The 14,522-nt window shown below is 35.7% G+C and overlaps 1 protein-coding gene across 1 annotated transcript in view; it reads right to left on the minus strand.

The window, feature by feature from the left end:
* Positions 1-1,471: 1,471 nt before the first annotated feature.
* Positions 1,472-14,522, minus strand: part of STK38L (serine/threonine kinase 38 like) — an 81,038-nt gene continuing 67,987 nt past the window's right edge. Inside the window, exons 7-15 of the mRNA XM_068970413.1 lie at positions 13,014-13,137; positions 11,309-11,463; positions 10,851-10,953; positions 10,603-10,664; positions 8,519-8,636; positions 7,962-8,085; positions 6,478-6,573; positions 4,211-4,302; positions 1,472-4,107 (exon numbers count right to left, since the gene is read on the minus strand). Of these exons, the coding sequence (XP_068826514.1) occupies positions 3,980-4,107; positions 4,211-4,302; positions 6,478-6,573; positions 7,962-8,085; positions 8,519-8,636; positions 10,603-10,664; positions 10,851-10,953; positions 11,309-11,463; positions 13,014-13,137 (1,002 nt within the window). The 3' untranslated portion in view covers positions 1,472-3,979. The remainder of the gene's footprint in view (positions 4,108-4,210; positions 4,303-6,477; positions 6,574-7,961; positions 8,086-8,518; positions 8,637-10,602; positions 10,665-10,850; positions 10,954-11,308; positions 11,464-13,013; positions 13,138-14,522) is intronic.

Genomic DNA, 14,522 nt, shown 5'->3' on the forward strand with positions numbered 1-14,522 from the left:
AGGGAACAGTTGGAAGCACAGCTAGGATGAACAGGATTCTGACTGGCTCTCTCTGAGACTGGCAGAAACGTCTCGTGATCAATGATCGGTGTCTCCAATGGGACAGATGAAGCAGTACCTGGGTACCCGGGGCACTTACATCCCTAGTTTCCATTGCTATTTTGAGGCATATTTTCATTTCTACCTGCTAATTGATTTTGGCCTAGTGGAGTAGCTGCATATAAACCTATACAACTATCTTGAGTGTTTAAACATAAGACAATTGAAACTTAAAATATTTATCTAATATGTTGTTCTTGATGTGATCTCTAAGGGTAAAAGTTGGATCCATTTACAAAGCAGGCTTTCTTGAGATTTGGGTAACATCTATGTCAAAATTCAAAAATACAGCCAAAAAACCTCACCAACAAAAATATTGTAAACATAATTTTTATTCTTTTCTTACCTTCAGTGAAAAGTGCATGATGCCACCAAAACATTTTTTTGAAACTCAGTAACTGAACACAGAACTCAGTAGCCTGGTGATTATTTTTCAGACAACTGCTGAATAATTTATATTGCTTTAAAAATAACTAACATCTATTTTTATTACTTCAATCCGTTTTAAAGTAGCAATATTACTCATTTTTTCATAAAAATTTAAAATACCTCTAATAGTCCTAAGTGTATTGTACTTATATTTGTTCCAAGTGTTTGTTTCATTAAAATGTTCCAGAGATAAGTGCACTTCTACAGAGAAAACAAAATTTAAATAAAGACAAGGGGAAATATTCATGGTTGTAGCAAAATAGTTATTTTGAATGTTCTGACTCTTAGCAATTCAAAGAGAGAATAGAATGTGTTTTGTAGGCAGGGACCTCTCTATGGATTAAAATTTCAATCCATTTCTTTGTAGATCATTGATAGATGGATAGCTGTGTCTCCTACCAGTAGATACTGCTGGGTTGATTGTCTAAAGGTTTTCTACAATAAAACACCAACAATAAATGTACCTAAAAATACTGTAAGATTTACAGATCTACACAAAGATAACAGGTGTTTTAAAAAACAGAAAAGTATATTATCACAGAAATAAATGAAACCCTATCTTAACCCTAAGCAACCAGTTTTGAATATTCCATACTTGTTATTTTCCATTCAACTAATAGCTTATTAAATCAGATATATATTCCATTCAGTAAAGGTTGATAAGAAATTTCCTATTCTCAGATAGCATTATGCTTCAATAAATTTAAAGATTTAAAGCCGTGTTAATATGAAAAGCATAAAAGAAAAAAACATAACTTGCTTTAATACAAAGGTTTTTTAATAAAAAAAGTCAAAGTCTACATTAAATCAGGAAATCAACAAATCTGAATTATACAAGCTTTCTATATACTTAGAAAAACCAAAAACACACAGTTTATAACAAAACTCTTTAATTCAAAATAGTCTAATTTAAAGAAAATGTCATTATGCTCTGTTGATTAGATAGGGTTTTGTCATTTAAATTAAATGGTTCACCTGAAATATGGGAAGTATATAATAGAGAAAATTCAAGCTCAAGGTTACTTTGCAAGTTATCTAATTTGCTTTATGAATCAAATTCTTAGCTTCCAAAGGGCAGACACAGTCTTTAATTGCTTTTAGATAGGCACTTAAGAAATGCTTTTGATGAGGAGGAAACCCCAAAGATTATGAATCGCTCAACTCCAGGGAAAAATGAGTATCTTAACAAGGTAAACTTTTCATAACTGCCCTTCTGCTGCCAAGAAACCATAACTATCCCCAAGTTCTTCCTATTAATAAGAATGAAGGAAACGGAACCTAAAATGCTCTATTCTTATTCAGTTAAAAGGTAAACTTAGTAATTCAGCTGCTTTGTATCAATTTCTCTCTCCCCCTTGAATTAATGAAATTTTTCAATACCAGAAGAGTTACCATAGTGGAACCAGAGTATGTTGCAATTTCCTTGTATCTTACCCATTCACACTAGCAAAACATCCTTTTTAAAAAAAACAGTGGGGAAGGGGGGAATGAGAAAAATCTCATAAAACTAAACGTAAGTTAGAGAGCTTTTAAAATTAGAGGCAGTTGTAATTAGAAAAACCAGAGCTAGGCAAAAGGAGATAACCCCCAAATTTTAATAGTCCTCTCTCCTAAATACTTGGTCACATGTTCCAGATAAGAAAAATGGAGATGAACTATTAGGTGAACGCATAAGAATCAAATAAATACTAGGAGGGAAAGGGGAGGAAGGAAGGAAGGAAGGTGGGGGGAGGGAAAGGAAGGAAAGGGAAGAAAGGGAAGGGGAGAACAGGGCAGGAAGAAAAAAAGAACAGAATGGCCTTACTGAAACACCATGGAGCTCCCTAGCAAGCAGGAACATTCATAAAAGCTTTTGTAGTTCTGCATAATGGACCTATGCAATTCTTCCCCACTAGAAGAACATCTATACAAATAAATTATTGTTTTAGATTCTGATCACAGATCATTCGTAACAGTAATAACTGTTGTTATCTAAAAAAGAAATTCTACTAGTTAACAGTTAAGACAAACATTAGGCCATTCTTTGATAAATTAATACTCCTCCACTATTACTGATGAAGCCAAAACCTCAGAGAGTCATTTTTAAATGAAAATGTTGAGCTGGAAAAGACTATCACATTCTCGGGGGAATATCCAAAGAATTTGCTGCTGACATTACCTCCCCCATCCTCTAATGACAAGACCCCTGGCCTGCATTTATTTCCTTAATTTCGTTTACAGTAACCACAGTAATGGAGCTAAACATGAACAGTAGTGCCCTTGAATGAGCTAGCCTCCATCAAAGATCTGAAGACAGCATTCCCGCAGGACAGTAAAATCCCCCATAGTTGTGAACATCCACTCTGTTCAGGATCTTTGGTACATTTGGAGTATAAGAAAATAATGGCACAATAATACAAGTACTATCAAAGGAAAATTTTTCATCAAAACAAATAAAAGTTAACCAGCCATGATATGTAACAACTTTCTAGAAAACCAAAGTAAATAGCTCTTTGTTCTCTACAAGTTCATTTACATGATCAGAAGTTTGACGTTTAAAAAAATAGTTTAATAAAAATACACTAGTAGTTCTACAAGCAGCCTTCATGGTCATTTCTTCAATTCAACTCACCATAATCAAATTAAAATAATGCCATGTCCTCTTATTAAAAAAGAAGTCCTCTTGTCACAAGAAAAGCAACTTTACATTTTATATGATACAGTACATCTCCCTATGAGTATACAGAATACATGTATAAAGGTCATCAGTATTTCTGAATGCAAAGTAAATATATTAGTGGAGTGCTTGAGTGAAGCTGTTCAACTTCCTCCTTATTCAAAACTTGTTACTCCCTACTGTGGAGTTTGTGTAATAACATGATGGTAAACTTTATTTTTTAAATAACCCAGTGTATTTCCTTTTTAAAATGCCTTAAAACCATTCCAGAAATTGTCTTCATATATATTCTATAGATGTCCAAACCAATAGGGCAAGTGTTCTAATACCAGCTATGGAAGATGGCTTTTATTGATTATCTAGACCCATAAGGTGTGCAGTAAAACAGCCAATACTGCAGTGTTACCTACAGGTTAGCCTATGTTGCTTTAAATGATATGTGTTTCTCCTGAATTGATTAGAGGTGTTACAGTACAAAGCCACGGCACACACAGGCGGAATGGACCTTAATATGCGTGTAGGCAGTGCAGTTAGAAAGGGATGTACATTTCTTTTATTCCAGTACCTTCATATAATAAAGTTACCAAAAATAATATTAAAAAAAGAAAAAAGCCAGCTGGCACTGCCAACCAATTCCTGTAGTAGTCTTCGAAATCCTAATCCTGTAGAATTTCCTCTTGTAGTCAGAAGCACCACCGTCATCAGGAGTATTACAGTGTATTGTTACCTACGCCAAGCAAGCCTGGTGATGCGGCTACCTGAGTTCTCTTGGTTGTGAGTCAATGTCATCTTCGTTCATAATTTCCCAGCCTTCATGTAGGTGGGGATAGAGCCACGCTGAGTCAACCCTTCAAACCTTTTATAGGTATAATTGAGAAAAACCCAGTCTTTGGATTTGTAGTCCGGTTCCGTGGTGTTCGGCACTGGAAAGATAGAAAAATTAACCAAGACCAAAGGAATTCATTAATGAAATATGTTATCACTTTCATAGACTTTTAAATGTGGTTAACTGTGAAACTGTCTTACCTGGTTGTAAAATATCAGATTCAGGAAAGTCATCGAAATTTGATGTATCGTCAATGCTTTTGATTTCTATAGGGATTGCTGCTGGCCTTTCCCTGTAAAATAGTGTTGAGTAACCATGGTTAAGTTTTCTTGAATCCAATTTTCCAAAGCTTAATTCTACTTGCAAATTTTGCATGCTGTTCTATAGATATTAGAAGAGCCAAGGAAATTTATTATGGATCTGAAATTTCTGAAGTTAAGTGGATTTCATAGCTGAGTAGAATTTTCTTATTAAAACACTATCATTTACTTGGAATTTTTATTTCTTTATACCAAGACTTTTTCATGCTGTTTCTTTTTTTAAAGAGGAAAAACAATAGTTAATGAAAGGGAAAGGAGAACAGAGAATTTTATTCAAAAAATTTAATCATTCTATAAAGTACCCTAAACATTGTTGGGATCAGAATCCAACCTAATTAATTTAGGAATAGAATTCTTCTAGTAGAAGATCTACCACTTCATAAGTCAAGTCATTTGGGAAAATAAGAGGCTCAAACGGTGAAGGGACTACATGTTTGTGATGAAATCTGAACCCAAAAACTTCTCAGTCATATAAATTTTAAGGGAACTGGGGGCATTAGGTTAAAAAATAATAAGTCACGAAAATGTTTTTTTTATCATGCTAAAACTAGTTTAGGAAATTTATCAGTTTTTATTGCTTCTATTTTTTCAGCAAGTACTTATTGATCTATTAGGTGATAAGTGTACAAAATTGTGTAAAAACACATTTATATTTCCCCCAGAATTATTCTAACCTATTTACACTTAATGTACTAACGTAATAAATTTATATTAGTTTAGTGTAAAAAAAATATAAACTCTGGTGCCCTAATGACCTTAGACATTGTGACTCTTCCCGCATATAAAACCAGGAGACTGGACTGGTAGTCTGTAAGCGTTCTTTCAGCTGTGACAAGGGGGAATCATGTGATAGTTCTGCTCAGTGAGATGGCACATGGACAGTAAAATGCAGCGCAGCAGTTTAGAGTCAGGACTCTGGAATCACACCGCCTGGGTTCAGTTCCAGCCAGATCACTTACTAGCTGAGGCACTAGTAAGGCAAATTACTTCTCTGTGACTTAGTTTTCTCATTTGTAAAATGGGGGTAATAATAATACCAACTGTATAAGGCTTATTATGAGGATAAGATGAGCAATGTACATAACGTCCTTACAACAGTGCTGGACATACAGTTAACAGTCCCCCCAAATATACCTACTGCAGAATCAGGTAGAGTGTCCAGCACATTGTAGGGGCTCCCGTGAGGGGACACTTGGCTCTCTTAAGTGGAAAGGGGGGCTGGCGAGCCTAGGCGAGGCAGGACTGAGGGCAGGGAGGCCAGAGAGGTGAAGAGCATTTTTGTCAGAATGAAGAGCAAATGACAATGCCCTAGGGTGGGAGGAATGGGGCAGGAACCACACAAGATGCAGCTTCTACAGATGATGCAAGAATCATATCCCAAGATCCTGAAAAGCAGGGAAGGACCCTTAGAATCACTCTCTAAGTACAAAGAGAAGGAAGGAAATGGCACAATCAGATTTTTTTCTGAACTGTTGCTGTGTGGGGGAGAGACCAGAACTGCTGAAGACAGTATGGCCACAAAACGAATAAAGGCCAATGCTCACAACAAACAACTCTAAGCCAGTTCTTAGAAGTTACCTGCATTATTTAACTTCTCTCACAATGCGGGAGACCTGGGTTCGATCCCTGGGTTGGGAAGATATCCTGGAGAAGGGAAAGGTTACCCACTCCAGTATTCTGGCCTGGAGAATTCCATGGACTGTATAGTACATGGGTTTGCAAAGAGTTGGACATGACTGAGCGACTTTCACTTTCACAGTGTTTATAAGAGGGACTGTATATTCTTCAAAACTAATAAAGGAGACACAGTATAGAATATGAGAGGACAAAAACAGTTATACAGTGTCAAATGTAATTACATCTTTGTTGTGCTAACAGCCTTCATCATGTAACTTCGAATATCAAAATCTCAACAGGGGCACAGTATGTGTTTGTTTCTTAAAGTGGATGTTACATAGAATGAGTCATTTATCTATAGCCACTACAGTCTCACTCATTTATATAATCTAGAAAACACTAACTTATCACATGACCACAGTGTTACCTCTTGTATTTAATCTATCAGAATCAGAGATAAATTAATCACCAAATCTAGTAGAAAGTTTTCACTCACACGGCCTTATCCCACTCTAAGCCTGTAAACATACCTGATGTGCCCCCAGTCGACACCTTCAAAAAAAGGATGACTTTTTATTTCTTCTACTCCACTATTCCCAATTCTATTTTCGGAATCAATACAAAACCTAGAAAATGGAAACAGAGAAATTATAATATGCAGACTACATCTCAAGTACTCTGCATTATTTCAAACACTTCATCTTTTTTTCTGTTTACTGAAGTTAACTCTATTGTGAGAAATGTGAGGAAAAACAGAAATCATCTATAACTTCACTATTCAGATATAACTATTGTAAACAGTTTGAGGCCACATTCTTCTAGTCTTTTACTATAATTTCAAAAATATGGTGTGATAGAGGAGTTTCCATTATTATTTTTTTTCATTTAATATACTGAGAACATTTCCCAAAGTCATTTAACTATTTTGCTATACATTTTTTTCCTAAAGTTTACACATGGAAACACTACAATTTATTTAGCTAGTCTACCATTGCCAGACATTTAGATGATTTTCAATTTTTCATTACTAAAAACAGTATCAAGATAACATACCCTAAATCTTTATACACATCTTATCTGCAAATGCAAAATTCCTAGAAGTAGAATTGCTGGGTCAAAGGTCAAAGACAGTTTGAAGATTTTTTTTTAATAGGATGCTACCAACTGGCTGTTCCCACAGACTGTTCCAATTCATATTCCTTCTAGGAATCCACAATAGAACCTAAACACTTCATCTTAGTTGAGAAAAAGAATGGAATCTTTTGCTTAGAAAAGGTTTCATATATAGACTTTTTATTTTAATTGGGGGCTAATTACTTTACAATATTGTGGTGGCTTTTGCCATACATTCACATGAATTAGCCACGGGTGTACATGTGTTCCCTATCCTGAACCCCCCTCCCACCTCCCTCCACATCCCATCCCTCAGGGTCATTCCAGTGCACCAGCCCTGAGCACCCTGTCTCATGCATCGAACCTGGACTGGTGATCTGTTTCACATATGATAATATACATGTTTCAATGCTATTCTCTCAAATCATCCCACCCTCACCTTCTCCCACTGAGTCCAAAAGTCTGTTCTTTACATCTGTGTCTCTTTTGATGTCTCACATATAGAGTCATCATTACTATCTTTCTAAATTTCATATATATGGATTAATACACTGTTGTTGGTGTTTTTCTTACATAGATTTTGTGATATGAACTGCTACTAAGAATTTATTTTCCCTTTCTCTTTAGGGGATAAAGTCATTGAATCCAACAGGAATGACCTCTGAAATAATATAAGACTTCTTCCCTCTTCTTAACTCATTTTTTTTTTTTCCCCTGAATATTACCTTTTAAGAATCTGCATTAAAAAAAACCAAAATGCCTTTTCTTTACCGAGTCCTTTGACTGTATAGATCAGTGATAGTCTTTTTCCTCCCACAAAACTGAAATAGGCAATTTAATCTTTTGGGTCCCTGTGAGGCCTTAAGATACCATAACCTCTTTAAGAGATTTAACTACTAACCTAAGAATTAAGTCCTTGGCTTTCTCAGATATAGGCACCTCTGGAGGAAATACCAGAGTTTCTTTCCAGTTCATCACTTTCCTGTATGTTTCTTGAGGTGTTTCAGAGCAGAAAGGTGGATATCCTAAGTGTCACAGGAAATAAGGTTTCATTAGCCTTTACGATCAAATTTGCTGCACCTACTACCTACATGTCACAAAAAAAACAAAATAGCCCTGAGCACTCTACTTGACAATAAAAAAATACCACCATTCATCCATTTACAATAAAATGGCTTATAAAGTCAACAAAATAAAGGATTTAAAGCATTGCCCCTCTTTCACCTAAAAGGTCATGCAGATACAATTTAGATACCTGGGAATTCTGGTTAAATGCCTCCTTCCTGACACAGGATCCCTAGAGAGCTCACTGATATTTATCATTGTGTATTTAACATTGGGGGATGCCAGAAATCAGCTTAAAGAGTTCAGATATTTTAGCCCATAATATCTACAGTATGTTCAATCAGTGGTGCTCTGATTTACATGGAATGTACATAAATGAATAATAAAACATACCTATTAGCATTTCATACATAATTACTCCCAAAGACCACCAGTCACACAATTTGTTGTAACCAGTCTGCATGAATACTTCTGGAGCAATGTAATCTGGTGTCCCAACTGTTGAATATGCCTGCAAAGGAACAGCTTGTCAAACCAGTGTCCTCAATATATATATATATATATTTTTTCTTTTTTGAAAGATCTGAGTATGGCTCACTATTAGAAAAACTAAAATATACAGAAGCTAATTTTGAATCTAGTATGTGTTTTGCATGTTTATCATGTATAAGGCTTAGTGAAAGGCATGGAGTCAGATAATATGTTAAGACATGATTTCTGTTCCTAAAGAGCTCAACTAAGTTATTTATGTATTCAGTCCTAAATCCATTCCAAAAAAGAATAAGAAGGATGTGTTCAGTCGGCCTGGCTTCTCCACTCTATACTTGCTCTCAGGCAAGTTATTCAGCCTTTTTGAGCTTCAACTTCTGCTTACATAAAACTGGACTAATAATTCCTGCCCTCACAGAGTAGGTATGAGGATGAAACAAGCAAAGGAATGTGTCTATAAACCACAGCCTCCCATATAAAGATCAGTTATTTTCATTATAAACTCATTTCCAGGGTACTGCTTATCTATTAGAAAGCAATGCAGTTTTTCATTCTTAGTTCATATAAAATCTTACAAAAACTTTCTTTAAGGCAGCAATTTTCTATTACAGGTAGTACTCTAGGGGCCATCTGAAAATGTGTAACAGCAGATTTTGACATTTCTATGATCTGGGGAAGGACATGATTGGCATTTAGTGGCAGGGGATATAGTCTCTAAAGTAATTTCCTGCCCCAAACACCAAGAGTCCGGTCTGTTTCATCACTGGAAAATACTGATGTGAGTCATGATGATAGTCACAAGAATAGTAAAACCTGCACATGAGTAATGATTGTGAATACTCTGTAATTAGGGGGTACAAAATTTCCACCATAGTCTTAGGCAGTATTCATATTTCCCTTTAAAAGTAGGAAATACTGCAATTCTTTCCTCAATCATAAAATCTGATCTAAAAGTGACACATTTAAAAGCAGAAATAATATTCTGTCATTAATGCATAGCTCAAAACATTTAAAAAATATTTTTGAAAACTTTAAAACACCCAAGTGTTTTACAGGCACAAAAAGTTTACTTGGACTAATGAGAGAATGAGCTCAATGATGCAAAGGTCATTTTATTTGCTTTGAGAGGGTACCAGACTCTTGCCTTTCAGTCTGTTTACCTTCCTGAAGGACTGCTGAGTAAGTTTCCCTTCATCACTTGGCAGAATTTAACAAATATTTATAGATATCTGTCGATATGTACCAGGCATTGTATAAGAAGTTAGGAAATTACAGTCAAAAGGCACATTCATAACCTTGACAATGTTCACAGGATAAAAGCAAAGAGGAAAAGGGACAAATGATTCTAATATTTGCTAAGTAATGGAAGAGAAAGCTTGTAGGGTTAAAAACAGACAGTGCTGTTGGGCATTAAAGGAGTCATTACGTTTATTTGCGGTTAAGTCTGCTTTTCAATTCTACTTTATTGTAACACTGTTAACACGACAACAAACTTTATGTTTACTTTGTCTATAAAGTTCTTAGAAACAACAATAACCTTACTTATGCTGACTGATATTTGTTGTATCAGGACAGGTAAGGAAAATGGAAGTATGAATATCACTCAGCATTTACCTCAATTTACACTCATCTCCCAGGCGGTGCTAGAAGTAAAGAAACCCGCCTGCCAATGCAAGTAGACAGAAAAGACACAGGTTCGATGCCTGGGTTGGGAAGATCCCCTGGAGGAGGGCATGGCAACCCACTCCAGAACTCTTGCCTGGAGAATCCCATGGAGGGAGGAGCCTGGTGGGCTACAGTCCATGGGGTCGCAAAGAGTCGGACACGACTGAGCGATTTTACTTACTTACTTACTATACGATCTCAGAACAAGCTCTATCACTGCTAGGAAGTAAGAACTAATTATTGTGAGGCTCTAAATAATAAAACAAATACCAAATGAGATTTTAGAGCCAGGGCCCAAAATTCTTCCAAATGTGGCTACTTACCAGTTGTCTCCTATTCTTCTTCCACGTTTCTGCTTTCCTCTTTGAGTTCATGTTCTGGAATGCTAATTTCAATGAGACAGAATTGTAATTATGAGGGAGAAACTCTTACCAAAAAACAAATTCACATACATGCATTGAAAACACACCAGTTTAAGGGTTGAGGAGAAGGAGAGAAGCTTCAGTTCTCAACAGTCCTGGATTAAACCAGCTGGACTACTTTAACTCGAAAAAAAAAAAATCCAACTTACAGAAGTCACTTGGTGGATTGTGGGTAAGATTTCTGTAGAATTCAGTCCTATGAGCCTTCTTTAATCCCGTGCACAAACCAAAATCAGATAATTTTACATGACCCTAAGGAAAAAAAGGAAAAACCTCATAAAATCATTAGAGACAAAAGGCTTACTTAAAACTCTTCTTCTAAATGCAATCATAAAAATTCTTAGCTTAGAACTCCTACAGGTGAAATGCAAAATTATCAATATTTGATGTTGATTATTTTAAGGAGAAAATGGAAGATGATAAAAAGACAGCCAATCTTCCCTTGATGTCATTTCACTTCCAGGGCTCTCTCCTACTGTACCAGGTTATGAAATAATGTAGGTTAGCAATCATATAAATTGCAGTTGCCCATTTACAATCACAAAATCACCTCTATTACAGTATAAAACAATCAGTGACCTAGTAATTCACCAGTTTATTCACATGCCTTGGCATCTAACAAAAGGTTGTCTGGTTTAATATCCCGATGGATGAAACCCAACTGGTGGATCGCATCTATTGCCAGAACAGTCTCTGAAATGTAGAACTGTGTTTCCTCTTCTGTCAAAGTATCCTTCTTCATTAGCAATGTCATCATGTCACCTAAGTAAAGGAGAGTAGGCATCCTGTATTAGTAACGTCTCAACAGGGGGAATGTTTTGTAAAACATGTCTTTGTAATATACAACATAAGCCTCATTTCTGCATTTTATGATCCACCCAGAGTACTTCTAACCATCTTTAGGGCCAAATAAAAAAAAGTCTCATTAAGGAGAAGTTTCATGACATGTAATGGTTTTAAGGTAGAAAATATGTGAAATCAAATCACAGCAGAACTGATCATGATATAGTATCTACCATTCAACATCCAGAAATAAGTTGCTGAGGAAAAGATACCAAACCGGGAAAATGAATGCATGTAAGCAGATCTGGAAATGGGATATATCCTTTCAAATTCAAGTTTCAAAAGCACTCAGCACTCTTTGGGCCAATAAAGATAGGTCATTATTCCACCAAGAGGGTCACTTCTAGACATTCTTGTTCCCAAGAAATTTTGCTCTTTTACAAGGGACAAAGAAGAAACACTGGTAAATTTACAACTCAAAATTGACAACTGTTAATATTTTTCATGGTGCTTCAAGTCTTTAAAAAAAAATACCATGCAAATTCTTCATCCTCTGTTTCCATTCCATTCCCCTTCCCCTTTTTGTTGAGTTGCCATTATCATGGATTTGCTTTGGTGTGTATTCTTCCAGCTTATTTTTGAAATGTTTTCAGATGTATATGTATTAATCTACGAATTTAGAGTCTTTTTATGGTTTTTAAAATTACATAAGTGATATCAACTGTACATATAATTCCACAGCTTGCTTTATCTCTCTTAATTTCTGAGATCTTACTGTTGAAACAAATACAGCTCCTGACTTTTAACTACTGTAAAATATTTAATGACATAATTATGCCATGTTTTACTTATCCATTCTTCTACTGATGGACAGTTTCCTTGCATCTAGGGTTTCACTCTTATGACACTGCTGCCATGAGGCCTCTTGTGCACACGTGGGGAAGAATCCTAGCACACGTGCCTTTTTAACTTTCCTGGCATCTCTGAACTGCTCTCCCCAAGAGTCAGAGATTCCTCTGCACAGATGAGAGGCCAGGTTTCCCCCACAGCCTCATCAGACTATTAATGTTTCTACCAATCAGATGGTTGAGTGTGAAATGGAATCTCATTCTTGTTTTAACTTGCATTTCCCTGAATATGAGTAAAGCTGAACATTTTCTTACTTTTTATAGACCAACTAGAGTTCTACTCCTTACACTGCCTATCATTTGCCCACTGGGTTGTCTGTCTTCTTCTTTGGTGACTTGTTCTGAACTCTAGACTTGCAAAGATCTAAAAAATTATATACAGTAAACAGAATAATAATATTTAAAATGTGCCAGCTTTATCATTTCTTCAAAACAATCTGATTTGCGGTTCAAATTAGTATTATTGTGGGAGGAATGATTAGAAAATTATGACTGTGTAAAACTTCAGAGCCAGAGGTATAAAATATCCCTAGCTTACTGATTTATATAATCAATAAAATCATAGTTAGATATAAAGATGTGCTTGCATTGGCCTGTCATTGCTACTACATTTGCTTTTACCTCCAGGGAGAAATTCCATGATTAGATAAAGGTTCCTCTTGTCTTGAAAACTGTAAAACATCTTCACCACCCAGGCACCATCTGCTTCTACCAAAATATCTCTTTCTGCTCGGATATGGGCCACCTGGATGAATGTATTTTGAAAAAATAATTGTAACACGTTACACATTTTTCAAGCTTACTTCTTAACAATTACCATATTCTCATTAAATATGAAGAAGTTCAGGAAACAGTTTATTTTAGCTGATATCTTTAGGTCTGAAGAGGTGGGATCACAAAGGGAAGCTGAGAGTTTTCAGATAGAAAAATGATTAGTCTAAGGATCTTCTAACCAGAATCTTCACCTAACCAAGGATCCTGGCTTTGTCAAATAAATTTAGGGTCCTGGTCTGACTTTTATTTAAAGTTAAATAGTTAGCAATGCCCTATGATTGGTATAACAAAGTCAGGGTGCTCAACAAACTATTTTTAATTGTTACCAGTCCAACAAAGGGCCTAACTTGGCCTTTAACTACTAGGTTGTTTTAAGAAGTTGAAACATTTATAATAATTTTATATTATTTTGTTATAATAAACCTTTGTAATATCCAAAAACATGATCTACAGCATATTCTTATATAACTTTTTGGGATTTTGCTACTGACTTTTGTCAGACACATAATTACTACAGTTACTATTAAATGAACATTTTGGAGACTGAAAAACTTTATGAACTGAGTGATTTATGGGGTTGGTACAGTTAATTTTCAGATGTTTTCCCACTGATACATCTATACATTCTTTCTTCAAATTTAATTAACAACAGAATATTTGATTTTATGCTTTTGCTATTTTCATTGTGCACCATTATGAACTCTGGCCTAAAGCACATGAGGATACAGATTTTGTAAACCTTTTCTTGATAACAAAATATGATCTGCTTAAAATAACTGAGATTACTGTATCACAGTCTGATACAGTAAACGCTCTAAGATCAAAATCAAAGCACAAGAATAAACATTAAAAACCTGTTTTCTGGCATCAAAAAACTTAAAATTTCTTTGGATCTGTTTCATAAAGTGAAAAATTATATTGAAATTCCTACTTACCACCTTTTACAAAAAGCATTTTGAGATGGTAAAGGAAAAACAAGCTCTGGTGCTACCTCTGGTGTTGTCAAGATAACGACATCATTAACTTGGCTTGATTAATCATTTTTAAGTACCTTAAAGCCAGATTACAGGCACGTTTTCAAAATGGACCTAGGTTTCTATAGTAGAGGAAGTGTCATGCACAGCAATCTGGAACCACAACAGTGGGGAGATATGTTAGTTGCTTCAGTCGTGTCCAACTCTTTGCAACCCCAAGGACAGTAGCCTGCCAGGCTCTTCTGTTCATGGACTTCTCCAGGCAAGAATACTGGAGTGGGTTGGCATTTCCTTCTCCAGGGGAGGGATCTTCCCAAGCCAGGGACTGAACCTGCGTTTCACGCACTGTGGGCTGATGCTTTACTCTCTGAGCCACCAGGAA

This window comes from Capricornis sumatraensis, chromosome 4, assembly GCF_032405125.1.
Source record: "Capricornis sumatraensis isolate serow.1 chromosome 4, serow.2, whole genome shotgun sequence".
NCBI lineage: Eukaryota > Metazoa > Chordata > Mammalia > Artiodactyla > Bovidae > Capricornis > Capricornis sumatraensis.